The sequence below is a fragment of the Pantherophis guttatus genome, chromosome 10 (genome assembly GCF_059756535.1).
Source record: "Pantherophis guttatus breed Tessera chromosome 10, ASM5975653v1, whole genome shotgun sequence".
NCBI classification, from domain to species: domain Eukaryota; kingdom Metazoa; phylum Chordata; class Lepidosauria; order Squamata; family Colubridae; genus Pantherophis; species Pantherophis guttatus.
In genome coordinates this window covers 7,657,802-7,674,003 of record NC_142072.1, presented here as the reverse complement: position 1 = coordinate 7,674,003, position 16,202 = coordinate 7,657,802, and the positions used below count along the sequence as shown (strand labels likewise).

At 40.9% G+C, this 16,202-nt stretch overlaps 1 protein-coding gene across 1 annotated transcript; it reads left to right on the top strand.

The window, feature by feature from the left end:
* The first annotated feature begins 9,557 nt into the window (after positions 1–9,557).
* Positions 9,558–14,670, top strand: LOC148112383 (lens fiber membrane intrinsic protein-like). The gene is made up of 4 exons (XM_087876704.1): positions 9,558–9,770; positions 9,865–10,011; positions 12,266–12,379; positions 13,481–14,670. Exons 1-4 carry the CDS (start codon positions 9,602–9,604, stop codon positions 13,525–13,527), a joined length of 477 nt encoding a protein of 158 aa, XP_087732830.1. The 5' UTR covers positions 9,558–9,601; the 3' UTR covers positions 13,528–14,670.
* The last annotated feature ends 1,532 nt before the right edge of the window (positions 14,671–16,202 follow it).

Genomic DNA, 16,202 nt, shown 5'->3' with positions numbered 1-16,202 from the left:
ATGAGTCCCACTTCTTCTAACCCCATGTTTTATGATCCATAGGTACAAGCCTATGCCATTCAGTTACACGTTACCACCTGGTCTTTACTGGCAGAGTAGCCAAACTTAGCAACTCAGTGTGATGTTTTGGTCTTGGTCAATCAGAAGCTGTCTAGCATGTCCATATCTAAGAAAGGATGAATTTCTCCTCCCCTCCCTTTATTTTCTCGCTGTGATGTCACCACTTTTTCAGTAATAGCTAGAAGTGAAAGAGATCCGCCAGTTGCGTCCCTTTCTGGATCGGGACTCGTTACGCACGGTCACTCATGCCCTCGTCACCTCCCGTCTGGACTATTGTAACGCTCTCTACATGGGGCTCCCCTTGAGGAGCACTCGGAGGCTCCAACTGGCACAGAGTGCGGCCGCGTGGGTGGTGATGGGAGCGACGTGGCGCTCCCATGTAACGCTTCTCCTGCGCGAGCTGCACTGGCTCCCGGTGGTCTTCCGAGTGCGCTTCAAGGTTTTGGTTATCACCTTCAGAGCGCTCCATGGCTTAGGGCCGGGATATTTACGGGACCACCTACTACCACCAATAGCCTCCCACCGACCAGTACGCTCCCATAGAGAGGGGCTCCTCCGGGTGCCGTCGGCCAAACAATGTCGACTGGCAGCCCCCAGGGGGAGAGCCTTCTCTGTGGGGGCACCTACAATCTGGAACGAGCTCCCCCCGGAGATACGGAGGATTCCGGATCTGCGTACCTTCCGCCGCGCGCTTAAGACGTTCCTATTCCATCAAGCTGGCCTGACCTAAACTTTTCCTCTTTTTAAATGGGAATTTTAAATTTGGTTTTAAATTGGGGTTTTAAAATGGTTCAGCCAAATTTATTTAATTTGTTTTATCTCTATTTTAAATTTTGTATTTATATGTTTTATTTTATGGCTGTTCACCGCCCTGAGTCCTTCGGGAGTAGGGCGGTATACAAATTTAATAAAATGAAATGAAAATGAAATGAAAAGGGAAGTCCAAGTATCCACTCCTAGGTACAGAACAATCCAAAAATAGAAAACCTAGCTCACGATATAAAGCTACAGAAAATAATTCAGAACGAACTGAAGGGATTTCTTAACGGGCTTTTTGAATGAATTGAAAGGCATGCATGTCGTCCTCAACTTGCAACCATTCATTTAATGGCTGTCCAAAGTTACAACAGCACCGACAAAAGTGACTTAGGACTGGTCCTTGCACTTACTTTCATCACAGTATCCCAACAGTGAGGTGATCGAAATTTTGCTTGGCAACTATTACGGTATAAAGTTATGGTCATTGAAGCACCCAGAACTCATGTCATTAACAGCCACCATCACTCCTCTACAGGATTTTAAATAGACTAGTGGCCAAAATTGTGAAAACCTTTTTTTTTGGGGGGGGGGGGGAATGTAGGGGTAACTTTGTAGGTTGTCTTTTGAGTCCCAGCCTGGTTGAATCTTGCTAGGTGATGATGTAATGAAGAGGGTTTTGGACAATTCCTATTATGGCTGAGGGCTAATCCTACCTTTGTTGGATCTTGAGTGAGGGCATTTTCTTATGAATAGACCTAGCTATCTCTTTATCTCTGAAGTGCTGGCATCTGCTGTGGGCTATTGAGGAGGGTGGGGGCTATTAAGAGTGAGTCTGCTTCCTGCCTCAAAAAACATGTTTCTCCATTTCTCATCCAGGGCGGTATAATATTCTGCCTTTTTAAATATTTCCTAGAATATTTCATTCTTCTTGGTGAGGGGTGGGTGCTAACTTCCTACAAAACAAAATGCCTTTTGTAACAAAGAAATTCAAGATTATAATAAACTATTTTGTTTTCTCAAGCTTATCATTCATTGCAACCTAATTTCTGGGGATGGTCAGTGTCCGATGAATTTACAATAAGCAAAATGGTGATTTCATTATTGGGAGTTGTCATAATGTGATTGTTTGATACGCTCTCTGTGTGTCGATGAGCGCTTAACCAGAATTACCTAGAAAGCTTTTCCTTTTCTTACTCTTTCCCATTTTCTGCAAAAGCTTCTTGGTGAGAGCATCCCTTTTTAAGACAAAAGTCGAAGCCGTGACTTGCATTTCACAGAACAAACTTGTCTTCTTGGCTTTGCATAGCAGAACTTTAGCTTATTCGCTTGTTTGTTTTTTGAGCAGCTCAAAAAAATCAAAAGTACGGCATTTATTCAGAAGCAAGTTGCTCATAACGATCAAAAGGGAGCCAAAAAAGAAATCAGATTCCTCATTCTTCATATCTAGGAGTGGCTGAATAAGTTTCTTTTTCTTCTTGTTGCAATATTTTTAGGATCAGACTCAATAATGATAATAAAGATTAGAGGTTCAAATATATCTCTTTTTAATCTTAACAGGCATTCTATATTCACTGAATATTTACAGATAGAAGCAAAGGGAAAAGGTGAGGGTGGCTCCTTATATATACAGGGGGCGGAGTCAAGGATGGGAGTGGTGAATTATGAATACATTAGGGAACAAAGAATAAGTTAACCCCTGATATCCCATATATACATTATTTACAGATTAGGGAATAAGGCATTTACATCTGACAAATCCCCCTCTAAATGCCGGTTCGCTATACAACACCAATTACATTCAGATTCAGGACAATATAACACATATAATTTTGAAGTTAAATATTTGTGCTGTTTAGAAGGTAAAGGCTTCGTTAATATGTCAGCTAATTGTTCAGAGGTATCACAATGCACTGCTTTGATAAATCCATCTTGAGACAATTGTCTCACATGTTTGAACTTTATATCTATATGCCTGGATCTTTGTCCAATGGCATCGGATCTGGATATTTCAATGGCTGCTTTATTATCTTCATGCATAACAAAAGGTAAAGCAGGTTTTTTCCAGACATCTGAAATCAAATCATTAAACCATACAAGGTTATTTGCAGCTTTGGATAAACAAACATATTCCGCTTCTGTGGTTGATGTGGCTACCAGTTCTTGTTTACCAGTGTACCAGTAAACTGGACAGTTATTTAATAGAAAAATATAACCAGAAGTGCTCTTTCTGCATGATATATCTCCAGCCCAATCCGCATCTGCGTAACAAGTAAGTTTTGGCTCTTTGTCATTACTAGGTTCTAATACTAAACAAAAATCTAATGTACTTTTTAGATATCTTAGAATTCTTTTGACAGCTTCCCAATGATACATAGTTGGTTTACTAACATGTCTTGACAATAAATTGAGAGGTAATGCAATATCTGGCCTGGTCCAATTAGATATATAAAGAAGTGAACCTATGACTGACCTATAGAATGTATTATCTTTAAATTCAGGGGAAGACTCATCATTGTTTCTAAGGAAATCAGTTTGCATGGGAGTGTCACATGGTTTAGCGTTGTTTAAATTGCATTTGTTTAGAAGTTCAATAATCTTATCTTTCTGAGTGAGTTTGAATCCCCTTCTAGTTTTGTTAATTTGTACACCAAGGTATTTGTTTACTTTACCTAGAGATTTCAACGAAAAATGTTCGTTTAGCTTATTTACAAAGGTTTCTCTTCTCTCCTTGTGTTTTCCTATATATAAAATATCATCTACATAAATTAACACGAATTCAATGTGATCATCACTTTTTTTTACAAAGAAACAGTTATCAGCGGTGGTAGCGTTAAAATCCATGGTCTTAAGTACTTTTACCAAACAATCATACCATCTTTTGCCAGATTGTTTTAACCCATATAGACTTTTGTTCAATAGCCAGATTTCATTCTTATTAGTGTATTGACTGTGTGGTGCCCTTACATATATTTCCTTATCTAGTTTCGCGTGTAAGTACGCAGTCTGTATGTCATATTGGAATACATCAAGATTGAGTGCAGATGCCACTACCAGAGCTGTTTTAACACTCTCTGTTCTCACTGTGGGAGAGTATGTGTCAGTATAGTCCTCCGGATATTTTTGTGCATAACCTTGTGCAACTAATCTGGCTTTGTATAGAGTATTGCCTCCTTCTAGATTCTTAATTTTATAAATCCACCTAGTACCTATGATTGTTTTATCTTTAGGTGCGGTCGCAGGTGTGAATACATTTAATCCTTGCAAACTTTCCATCTCTTTTTTCATAGCTAGTTCCCATTTTTCTTTTTCTTCATAAGGGAGTTTTAATACTTCCTCATATGTATTAGGTGTTATTTGTTCACCATCCATATACATTATATAATCTCTGTATTTACCTGGTATTTGATTTCTATTGTTTCTAATAGCTCTTTTAGGTTTGCTATGGTTGTCATGCAAATATCTTGCTTCCTTTTTTGTTAATGTGTCTGTCTTTATTTTGTGCTGACTATTTGTCCAAGTTTTGGTTTTGTTTGTATTTTTGTTGATATTTTGATTCTCTATTGTTCCTTCCTCACGAGATTTTGTATCTTTGTATTTATCTGGAAATATTTCATTAAGATGTAATTTAGACCAATTTGCTTGTTCATGAAACACAGCTGTTCTGGAGACTATAAATTTGTTATTATTATCAATGAATCTGTACCCTTTGGTGCCAGTTTCATATCCCATAAATCTTAATCTTCTGGATACGTTTTCTCCCTTTCTTCTCAACTGCTTAGGTATATGTACGTCTGCAGTGACTCCAAATATGTGCATGTGTGTATTTGTGTGATCATGAGATATTTCACATTCATCATTGTCACTGTTACTAACATTTTCATCATCTGCCTCAATACAATCCTCCATATTTGAGTCAATGTTATGTAACCATCTTTCTTTTGTTACTAGATAGGGTAGGCCTCCTTTAATCATCACAGTACCTACATTTGTTTTGTTCTTCTCTAAAGTTGCTTTCCCCTTTGAGAAAACTATATTGATATCAGAATCTCTACTTAGTTTTATGACACTTAGTATGTTATGAGGTATTTCAGGGATTAACAATACCCCCTCTATTTTTCCTAGACCAGGCAATGTTATGTTTCCTCTGCCTAATACTTGAACTTTTTCTTGATTAGCCACCTTTATTACAAACTTATCTTCTGTAAATGAAGATAGAATATTTTTGTTATTAGTGGTGTGATTGGTTGCCCCAGAATCGATAAGCCAATTATTGTTCTCATTTTGTTGTGTTTTAGTGTTGTCTTGTTTATTTAGTCCATTCAGTGAACCAGATTTTCTCTCTTTTGAATTTTCTCTACCCCCTCTACTCTCTCTGTAGTTTGGTGGGCTTCTATATTTATATCTATCTGTGGAAGACTGTCTATAATTGTATCTGCTTCTATATTCTGGTCTATGTCTCTCCTTTGATATTTTGGGACAGTCTCTTCTATTGTGTTCCCTGGACCCACAATTGTGGCATTTAAAAGTTTCATTGTATTTTTCTTGGAAAGCTACCTTCCTAAAAGATTTGTGTTCTGTGTGATTGCTAGAACGATTTTTTCTTGAATTGTCTTCAGCTATCAATTTGTTAGATAGACTCTCTATGGATAAATATCCAAGATTGATGGTGTCTAAGTGTGACATAAAACTATCCCATGATGAATCAAGTGAATTGATAATAACACTTTTCATTGTTTGATCTGAAATCACTTCCCCCCTCAGATGCAGTTCAGCTCTTATTTTGTTTAGAGATATCAAATGCTCACTTATGGAAACCCCTGGTTTTACTCTAGAAGAAAAGAAATCCTTAGACATTCTCGTAGTGGTAGCTACACTGTCGCTGTGGAATAGATTAAACATGCATTGAATTATTTCTGAGACAGTTAGGTTTGGTTTGATACTATGATACATTGCAGGAGATACGCTAGATATTATTAAGAAGAATGCTCTATGATGTAAACAATCTATTTTTAAAGTCCAAGGTCTTCTTGGAGGACTAGTGATAAAGAATAGTAAATTTTCTTTCATAAAGACAACCTGGAGCTGTTGATACCACTCTTGCAAATTAATGCCATCAACTCTAAGTTTTGGGAAGTCACTGGGTAAGTTTCCCACATTATTTTGTCCATTACTTACAACCTGAGGTAGTCCGTGATCTCGCAAGTGCAGGAAATTGCAAAACGGCATAGGGATGCTCGCAACGAGTCTGCGCGGTTCTCTGGCCAGTTCAAGTCTTTCCGGACCGTCTGCGTGGTTTCGCACATGCGCGCTGCTCATTTCTTCTTTGGCATCGTCGTGGAAGGTTCTCTCCATTTCAGCTCGTTCGCTCTGCTCCTCTTCAGACGAGTCGGTCTCTGGCTCGGTTTTAGGAGTTCTGATGGCGGCGGCTGTTCTTCTCTTTCTCCTGTGTGCGTTGATGTTTGATCCGGTCTGCGGCGTGGGGCGGAATCGGCATGGCTCTCTGGGTTCGGGCGTCGTCGCTCTCGAAGTCAGGATGGGAGCGTGTAGGTCTTGAGGTATCGGCTTGTTCTTTTGCTTCTTCGTTGGCGCTTTGGAGATTTTTAATTTTGGTCCAAATGCAGCAAAAAGCGTCTTCATTGCTGATTTTATTTGGGATTTGGCAAAATCGTCTTCGCTATCTGATTCGGGTTCTTCTGGAGATTTCGAATCTTCCTTTTCGCTTTCGTTGTCTGATAACGTTTTTCGCGCCAGAAATTTTGAACTGAGCATTTTGATTGGCTCTGCTTCGCTCCCTTTGGAGGCTTGTTGAAACCAAGATGGCTGCCATTCAAAATTTCGCGCGGCATCACATCTTTTCTTTTTCATAACGACTTTCTCTGTAGTCATTTCACTCACAGTTTTTTGGTCTTTGGGTTTCTCTTTGACGATGTTTTTCTCTCTCGCTGCTCCGCTGTTTTTCAGTATTTCTTGGAGATTCGCGATGAGACTTTCATCATTCTTCTGGCTTTTTAATATCTTTAATATTTCTGACCTGAGTTCGTTATTTTCTATTTCGATTTCCTCCTGGTCATTATTTTCATTTATTAGTTCTTCTTCTTCTGTGGTGTACTCTTCGGATTCTCTCAAAATCGCGTTTGTGGATTCGTTGATTATTTCTTGTTCAGTTTCTATTTCTTTGCTGTAGGCCCTGGTGTTGGGCCTATCTTTCTTAGACATTTTTAATTATTTATTGAGTCAATTAACCATCCTCTGCTACCAGTTTGTTGCAATATTTTTAGGATCAGACTCAATAATGATAATAAAGATTAGAGGTTCAAATATATCTCTTTTTAATCTTAACAGGCATTCTATATTCACTGAATATTTACAGATAGAAGCAAAGGGAAAAGGTGAGGGTGGCTCCTTATATATACAGGGGGCGGAGTCAAGGATGGGAGTGGTGAATTATGAATACATTAGGGAACAAAGAATAAGTTAACCCCTGATATCCCATATATACATTATTTACAGATTAGGGAATAAGGCATTTACATCTGACACTTCTTTTAAAATTTCATTTCTTGCTGAGAGGTCGGCACCCTTCCAGTAGCAAGTAGAAATGATACAGAAACTCTAGATATAGAACACGAGCCCCTCTTTGAGAGAGGGGGATGGTTAAGAAGTTTGACCTATGAATAAATGAATAAAATGTTTATGGACTTTTTGAATAAATTGAAAGGCATAGAAACTTAATCAATGAATAACATTTATTTCTAGATGCTAAGTTTAATAGTTCAAACTTCAGTGACTCTTGCATTGGCTGATGTATTGCAACCATTTTAAGATCTTAGGGTGTCAAGAATTAAGAAATTCAACAGGAAACGAATTATATAGAGGTGGGGAGAGTCCCTTAAGCTGTAAAGGAAGTGATAGTCGTCAATATAGTCTCTGGCAGTGGAGCTCAAGCATTCTAGATCTCTACTCCAGAGAGTTATCACCTGCAGGAAGGTCAAGGAACGGATTCTAAGGTGGTGAGATTGTATTTCTTTATGTCTTTAATCATTTAAGAATCGTAAAATTTTATTTATGTATTTTGTCAAGCATGTATTTGATAACAGATACAAGTGTAAACATAATTATTAATACATGAAATGGATACGAATAAAAGGAAACGTTAGGACAGGGACGGTGGGCACGCTGGTATCATCTGTAACATATTCTGCATGCTATTTACTGTCAACTCTGTTCTATCTTTTTCTTTCCCCAACATATTTTCTATTGACCTTTGATTTGATGGGGAGGCCATAGGTAGGGGATTGGTAGTAGGTTTTCCCCCTGTTTTAGCTACAGTTGCCGTGGATGACATTTTTAAACTCCGGGTGAAATTTTTCCACAATATCATGTATCTGCTCAGACCTTGGCATAGAATTTAGGTGTTTATGCTAGCCCTGCTTGTTGAAACAGAAAGGTCTTCATGGCACGTCAGAAAGTGCGAAGATCTGGGATTATTCGTATTCCAGGGGGTATTTTGTTCCAAAGAGTATGTGCCCCCACAGAGAAGGCTCTCTCCCTTGGAACTACTAGACGACATTGTTTTAATGATGGTACTATGAGTAGGCCTACTCTGTGAGAGTGTATTGGTTGGTGGGAGGTTATCGGTTGCAGCAGGCGGTCTCGTAAGTACTCAGGTCCTAAGCCATGGAGCATTTTAAAGGTAAGAACCAACACCTTGAAGCGCACTCGGAAGGCCACCGGAAGCCAGTGCAGCTCGCGTAGAAGAGGTGTTACATGTGAATGCCATGTTGCTCCCATAATTACTCGCGCAGCCGCATTCTGGACCAGTTGGAGCTTCCGGGTGCACTTCAAGGGGAGCCCCATGTAGAGAGCATTGCAGTAGTCAAGTCGGGAAATGAATTATTATTGAAGAATGGACAAGAATGAAGTTGGATTGATTACTTTCAAGCAATAATTGGTTTAAATAGTTATATTTAGATATGAACAAGGGGAGTTAAAGTGCAAGAGGGAGATAAATCTATAGATAGTTAGCTTATGTTTTTTTTATGTTTGTTAAATGATTTACCCTGTATTTGCTCTGGAAAGTCCAGGGGGGGGAAAGGGGGGGGCAGGAGGGGGGAGAAGGGAGGGGAAAATATGTGTAAAATTTTAAAAAACTTTTCAATAAAAAAAAGAAGAACATGGCGGCAATGAACATGGTGGCCGGGGCGAGCGAGTGATGACTGAGGGACTGGTTTGGGGGCATGGCCAGCCAGCCATTACTACCGGTTCTGCAATCGACAACAGATTTTTACTGCCGGTGCAAACCGGGAGCAAGCAACCACTTTACTAGGCCCAAAACGGGGCAACCCAGGCGAAGTGCTGCCTGTCACACCCCTGGCCAGACCCACCATGGCCATGCCTCCCAGCCAGTCATTAGGGGAGAGAACCAGTTGTTAAATTATTTGAATCCCATCACTGCACATTTTCATGCTTTTGAACTGCTAGGTGAGCAGGAGGTAGGTCGCATGGCATTTCAGGTCTTGAACCTGGGCTGCCAGCTATCCAGCCTAGTGTCTTAACCACTAAGCCACCACCTGGCTCTCAACAGCTCTCATTTTTCCCAGGGAGTTTACCGTGCACTAAAATCACACACAGACACACTCAAATTGTTAGCAGACAAAGTAATTAAGATGCGTTATCATAAATGATCAAAGTAATGAACAACATAATGAATAACATAAAATTAATGTCCTCCAGTTCCATCCTAGATCTTTTGACCGGTGGCAGACCAGTGCATCCCATAGAAATGAGTGCCCTGCATATTGGTGCTGGAGTGTGTTCCTGCATCAGCCTTCTGTGCCTGCTCCTTGCCTTGGGCTCAGACTATTGGATAGCAGATTCCGGACTACATATAGGTCTATGGAAATATTGTGAACATGAATTATGTAACTCACTTGGTGTGGAAGGGGTGTCAGGTAAGATTCAATATTCCAAATGCATCACTCACCTGAAAGGCCCAGGAGCCTCCGCCTTGAATTCTTATCTTGTGTCTGCATTGGCTCCCTACAGCTTCTTTTCATGCCATCCGAACCTTCATGTTCCTGGGGATGATCGCTGGAGCTGTCTCTCTCGGTGGGCTTTGCACCATGAATAGGCAACCCAGTCTTGGCAATATCTCCATGAGCCAGATCACATATATTGCCAGCTTTACTGCAGGTAAGAACGTTTACAAGAGTCTTTTCCCAGATACGGTTTTTTTGTGTGGCTTAGTTCAAACACTTTCACTACTAGTGTGTGTGTGTCTCTGTGTGTCTCTGTGTATTATAGTACTGTACTAGACTAGACTAGACTAGTGTTCTGACTCAGCCTTAGCAGAAGCAAGAAACGGACTCTTTGTCATGAAAAATCCCTTTTATTTACCTTTTGTGAATTAATTGCCTTCACCCACCAAAAACTTCAGTCCTGCAAGGAGTTAACTGCAGCAATAGGCCTTATCAGTTCATTCAGTGCAAGGCTGTGAGCTCCCAGCCGAAAGGCTACAACTTAAGTTCTGGCAAGCAATCCTTGTTGTATGAAACACAATGAGCAAAATCTCTAGGAATACGAACCCTTTCCTTCTATTTATTCCCCAGCCAGGGAGGGACCATTCAGCGTCCACGTTTGCTTTGCTTCCTGAGTCAACTCCTTGTTCTCCCTTGTTCACCTCTCCTAACTGCTCTGCGCATACGTGCATCTGGAACAGGCCCCAGCTGTTCTTCCTCCTCACTCATCTCAGCCTCCAAAGGCAGCTGCCTCTCCCGTGGCTGGGAAATGTCGGATGGCCCTGGCTCTATCTCTGTGTCAGACTCTGAGCATCCATCACAGCCTTCCCCAGGCTCCAGAAGTGGCCCACGTTCTTCCCCAACCTCCTCATTGACCAAGTCTGCCTCAAGCTCTGCTGGCAGCTGGCGGGCCACAACAACGAGTCAGGGTGGCACAGTGGTTAGAATGCAGTATTGCAGGCTAATTCTGCCAACTGCCAGCAGTTTGATCCTGACGGGCTCAAGGTTGACTCAGCCTTTAATCTTTCCGAGATCAATAAAATGAGGATCCAGATTGTTGAGGGCAATATGCTGACTCTGTAAGCTGCTTAGAGAGGGCTGTCAAGCACTATGAAGGGTTAAATAAGTCCAAGTGCTATTTGAAACTTCCACTTTATCAAGTGATCTAAAAAAAATCACCCATATTGTAATTCCTAATTCTATATTTTGCCTGTTTTTGAAGTTCATTTCAGTTCAAGTTTTCTGAGGAAGGTTCAAATAGCAATAGCACTTAGAGTTATATATCGCTTCACAGTGCTTTACATCCCTCTCTAAGCAGTTTTAAAAGAACTCTTTATCAAGTGATTAAAACACCCATACTGTCATTCCTAATTCTATATTCTGCCTGCTTTTGAAGTTCATTTCTTCATATGTTTTAGCCATTTAAAAAAAAAAGAATTGTAATATTACATACCATCTCAGAAAATAGTAGAACCTATCTGCTGTTGGATGATCTCAAACATCTAAGCAATATTTAACCTGCCTAATACATGAATGGGAAACCACCCCAAAATCTCAGAGATGTAGGCTAGACAGGGAAGTTGAAAAGGCATCCCAAAATAATGGACACGGCTGTGTCTAAATTGATGATGATGATACAATCAGAAAGGTACAAGGCAGTGTACAAACTTAAAGCATCAAAACAACAGCAATAACCACAAGCCCAAATATAGACATTTGAGTTTTGGGAAATTGTATAATTGCAGTTGTTTCTACAATCTGTCATCAACCAGACAGGATTACCCCATCCTCTGGCCCAGTGGTAAAATTCGCACAGTTCTATCCAGCTCACCAAACCGGTAGCACCGGAAGGCTCTGCCCATTCACCGGGATGTCATTACATCCCATTTTTTTACCCTCTGTGCATGCTCCTGCACACTCCTGTTCCTGAACTGGTAGTGAAGGTAAGTGCATTTCACCACTGCTCTGGCCCCCTTGAAAACTATTGATGATACAATCAGAAAGGTACAAGGCAGTGGATCAGGGATGGGTGCTACTTACCTTTACTACCGGTTCGCAACGGAATCGCATGCGCAAATCACCGATGATGACATCCGGGGCAGTGGGCGGGGCCTCCCGCAGGTTTTAGTACCAGTTCTTGCGAACCGGTCCGAACCAGGGGCAACTCACCATTTCAGTGGATGCAATTCACTGTTAGAGCAGATTTGTGAATAGAAAAATATGAAACCGAGATGGGGTGGGGGAGGCAAATTAATCCAACCTTCCCTATGCCAGTTTCTGAATTTGGAGGAAATATGAAATACTATTCTAATGCAATAAGAATCCCAAGAGGCTGTTGACTTCTTTGTAATGAGAGCAGAAAAGGCCATTGATGTCTTCCATACTTCTGAAGGAAATGTTTCTACCTCTACCTCTCCCTTGATTTTCAGGCCTCTGCGTCATGATTGCCATGTCCATTTTCTCAGGAGGGATTGGTTCCACCAAGCTATATGGATGGTCTTTCGGCTTGGGTTGGGCCTCTTTTCCTTTGTACCTTCTAACTGGTAAGGATCTTTTTTTGGATACCCTGGTGAGATTTTTTTAAAATATACATCTTTATGCATTCTGTATATTTTCACAACTGTGAAATTTATTTCATTTTGCGTTGGGAACTAAGCACATTTCCCTGGCAGAAGAGGATTCAGCAAAGTTTAAACATCCAAACATCTTATATATTGTTCTGTCCCCCTTCCCCACACAGGCAAACACACAACCAGGCACGCCTGCCAAGATTTTATTAAGCAATCAGACTAGACACCCTTGCACATAAGAGTTTTGGCAGTAAACTGCGAAATGCCTGCCAAGTCAGTTTTCACTCACAGTCAGCAAGAGAGAGTTTATCCTCTGTCCGGTTCAGTAGCAAAAAGTAATCCATGAAACAAGAGTTAGCCAAGGTCCAATCCAAATATGCCAGATTTCAGGTAATGCGATGTGACTCTCAGGTTTTTAACTTTGACCGTCACAAAGCCTGAAGAGCAATCACACCCACTTTTATTCCTTATGGGTTGTGGCTCAGTGACTCAGCTCAATCTCTGGCCCTCCCATGCCTCTTTCGTTGCTGCACACGCTTCTCCCTCTGACGCTGCCTGGGATCAAGCCAGGATTCAACATCCTCGCTCCCTATCTGTTGTTGTTCCAATATGCTTTCCTCCTGGCATATCCCAGGCTGTTCCTCTTGGCCTTCGGATGGAACCTGAGGCATTGCCAGAGAGGAGGGTCCTGGAGAGGGAGGCCTTATCAGTTCCTCCCCATCACCTTCTGAGTCCTCTTCCTCTGTTAGGACAGGCTCAGGAGTCGGGGTCACAACATGTATCCTGTATTACAGTTTATCCAATCCCTTGCTTGGTTGGGACCAAAAAGATTTGAAGTTCCAGACATTTAGGAAACACTAGTTTACCTCTATACCTGACATTAAGATTGTGCGCAGTTATTAGCAATAGATCTATTCTGGACCATTGATTTTTAAGGATTAGAGTTTGGTCATAAACAGATGAATAAAGAGATGAGGTTGAGTTCAGAACTCCATAGATTCCTGGTTATTTATTTTTTAAAAAATTCTACTTCATCTGCTGGGTGGCTAATCCATTATTTTTCCCTTCGGACAGGTGGTCTTACTTATAAATTGCATAAGAACAGAGCATCAACAGCATAGGAGAAATATGACACTGTCTTTGGAGATGACCAGTGAAGCTGCATTGGTAACCTGGAGGCACAGATCAGAATTATTGGCCCTGCACCAAATTTATAAGATGAAGCATGAAGGCAGAAGAATTAGTTTAGCCATACATTCCCATCCCCTGCCCATCCCATTTTTCTCTAAAATATCCAGATTGTTTCTTTCTGAAGTCCATTGGGATTTGCAAATGTGAAGAACTTTGGGAGACTCCTGCAAGAAGGTCCCAGAAAGCAGGAATTCGACACTTCTCCCTTCTTTCCTCCTTCCAGGAAACCAAAGGTGCTTTTTGGTTTATCTGTGGTCTCCAAGGTCCACACCTGGGGTCTGCAACCTTAAACACTCAAAGTGGCATTTGTACCCGTTTCCCACAGAAAAAAAAAAAACACCAGGAGCCACAAAACCTGGGTGGGCGTGGCCAACTCAACATCACTCACTTCCACCAGTCACATGACCTCCTAGCCATGCCTACCCAGCCGGTCATTAGGGCAGAGAACCGGTTGTTAAAAAAACACCGGGAACCACAAAACCCATTTGATGTCTCTCTCTCTCCCTCCCTCCCTCCTTCCCTCCCTCCCTCCCCCCTCTCTTTCCCTCTCTCCCCCTCTCTGTCTCTCTCTATGCCTCTCTCTGCCCCACCCGCTTCTCCATCCCCTGCCGTAGCCCTTACATTCTCAGGCCAGGCGAGGAGTGACTGGAAGGGGAGGGTGAGGGGCGGGGCCAGCCAGTGGTGGGATCACCCGACAGGGAGCCACAGTCCAAAGAGCCGCATGCAGCTCCGGAGCCGCAGGTTGCTGACATCTGGTCCACACCCATTTGCACTATTCAGATGACCCAGAGGGCAAAGATAAATTTACAAGTGGCCTCCATGACTTTCAGAAAGAGTACTAACGACCAGATGACTGCAAGGAATATAAATCCTTTCCCTCCTCCACCATTCAGTCAGAACTGAAGAAGCGTCTTGGATGAGAAGTGAAACATCTTCAAGGGGGAAGAAAAAATCTAATTGCCTTTTGTAAAAAGCACCTTTGGAATAACCCTGAGCTGGATGACTGAGAATCTCCATAGATTCTTTCAGGAAAGTTGATTTCCATTCTGCCCAAGGGAAAAGAAAAAAGAAAATTAATTTTCTTCCTGCCAAAAGAAATAGGATGGAATTATCCCTGCCATGCCTTCTTTTCTTCCTCTGATGGGGATCAAGAATTCTCTGGATAAACACCCGGCCCCAACCTCACCTTCATTGCATCTCAGATTCCCCCCTTTTCTATATCATACCTTTAAAATTTTTATTTCCTAGAAATCAGAGTTTTTGCATTTTAGGATAAGGAATGCTAAAGAATTGTATAACTCGTGGCATACGCTCTCAGGCTTTGGCATTTATAATTGTATCTGTATAAATCAGCTCTTCCTCAACATCATATCTGTATAATCACCTGTTCTTCAACAGAGTCTTTAGGTCTGAAAATATTTGGAGAGGAAAATGATATTTCCAATTCAATTGAATTTATGCAATTTGTTTTTTTTTTTTAAATACTTTATTGAATTTTCCAATTTTTTAAAAAGACAATATACAATCACAATCTTGATCCGAGGTGCAGTGTTTACACATTTCATAGATCAAACATTAGGCAAATTCCATCCATAGCTATACAATATACAGTTCTATACAATTCTCTACATTTCTATACAATTGAGTCCATTTCGGGTGTCTAACAAATCATAGCCTATTATCCTATTTTTATCCTATTCTTTAACCAGTTATACCAAATTCCCCATACTTCGTAGTACTTAGAGTTCTCTTCATTTTTTAGCTCGCTCGTCAATTTAGCCATCTCTGCATTTATGCAATTTGAACTACTTTCAAATATGGTTTTTGTATCAATGACTGAACTTTTTATCTCTAAACATGTGCAAAATATATTCTCTAATAAAAAGGCACAAATATTTGCAATGTTTTGTGAGAGTTTCAATGGAGAAGGGAAACTTGATTGGAGTTGGATGCCAACTATGTCAGCTACCCCTCAGCACCACTGAAATTAATGAGAACTAAGTAATCACTCATTTTCAGTGAGTTAGGGACTTATTTGTAACTTAGTGAGTCCAACATAGAATTTAAGACTCTGATAAGTAACAAAGCTAAGACTTCAATCACCATAAATAAGGGCTGTTAAATATAAAATGTGTTCAGTAGCCAATGTTTGAATAAATAAGGAGAAGGAAATGGATATAAAGAAAATTTTATTTTGATCACAGACTAAAATGCCTAGGACCAGCTGAATGTCACTCATGATTTACCATAAAATATAAGGAGGGAGAGCCAGTTCAGTGTAGTGGTTAAAGCATCAGACTGGAAACCAGGAGACTGTGAGTTCTAGTCTGGCCTTAAGCAAAAAGCCAACTGGGTGACTTCAGGCCATCCATTTTCTCTCAGCTCTAGGAAGGAAGCACTTGTGAAACATCTTCCCAAGAAAACTGCAGGGACCTATTGAGACAGTTTCTGAGAATCAGAAATGATTGAATGGAATAGATCTGGAAGGGACCTTGGAGGTCTTCTAGCCCAACCCCTTGCTCAAACAGGAGACTCTATACCATTCCAGACAAGTGGCTGTCCAGTCCCTTCTTAAAACCCTCCAGTGATGAAGCACCTACAACTT

Excerpts from the sequence above, each read along its gene's own strand:
- LOC148112383 (XM_087876704.1), top strand. The coding sequence starts at position 9,602 with ATGAGTGCCCTGCATATTGGTGCTGGAGTGTGTTCCTGCATCAGCCTT. Across the intron at positions 9,771-9,864 it reads TGGTGTGGAAGGGGTGTCAG|CTTCTTTTCATGCCATCCGA; the intron begins GTAAGATTCAAT and ends GGCTCCCTACAG. Across the intron at positions 10,012-12,265 it reads TATTGCCAGCTTTACTGCAG|GCCTCTGCGTCATGATTGCC; the intron begins GTAAGAACGTTT and ends CTTGATTTTCAG.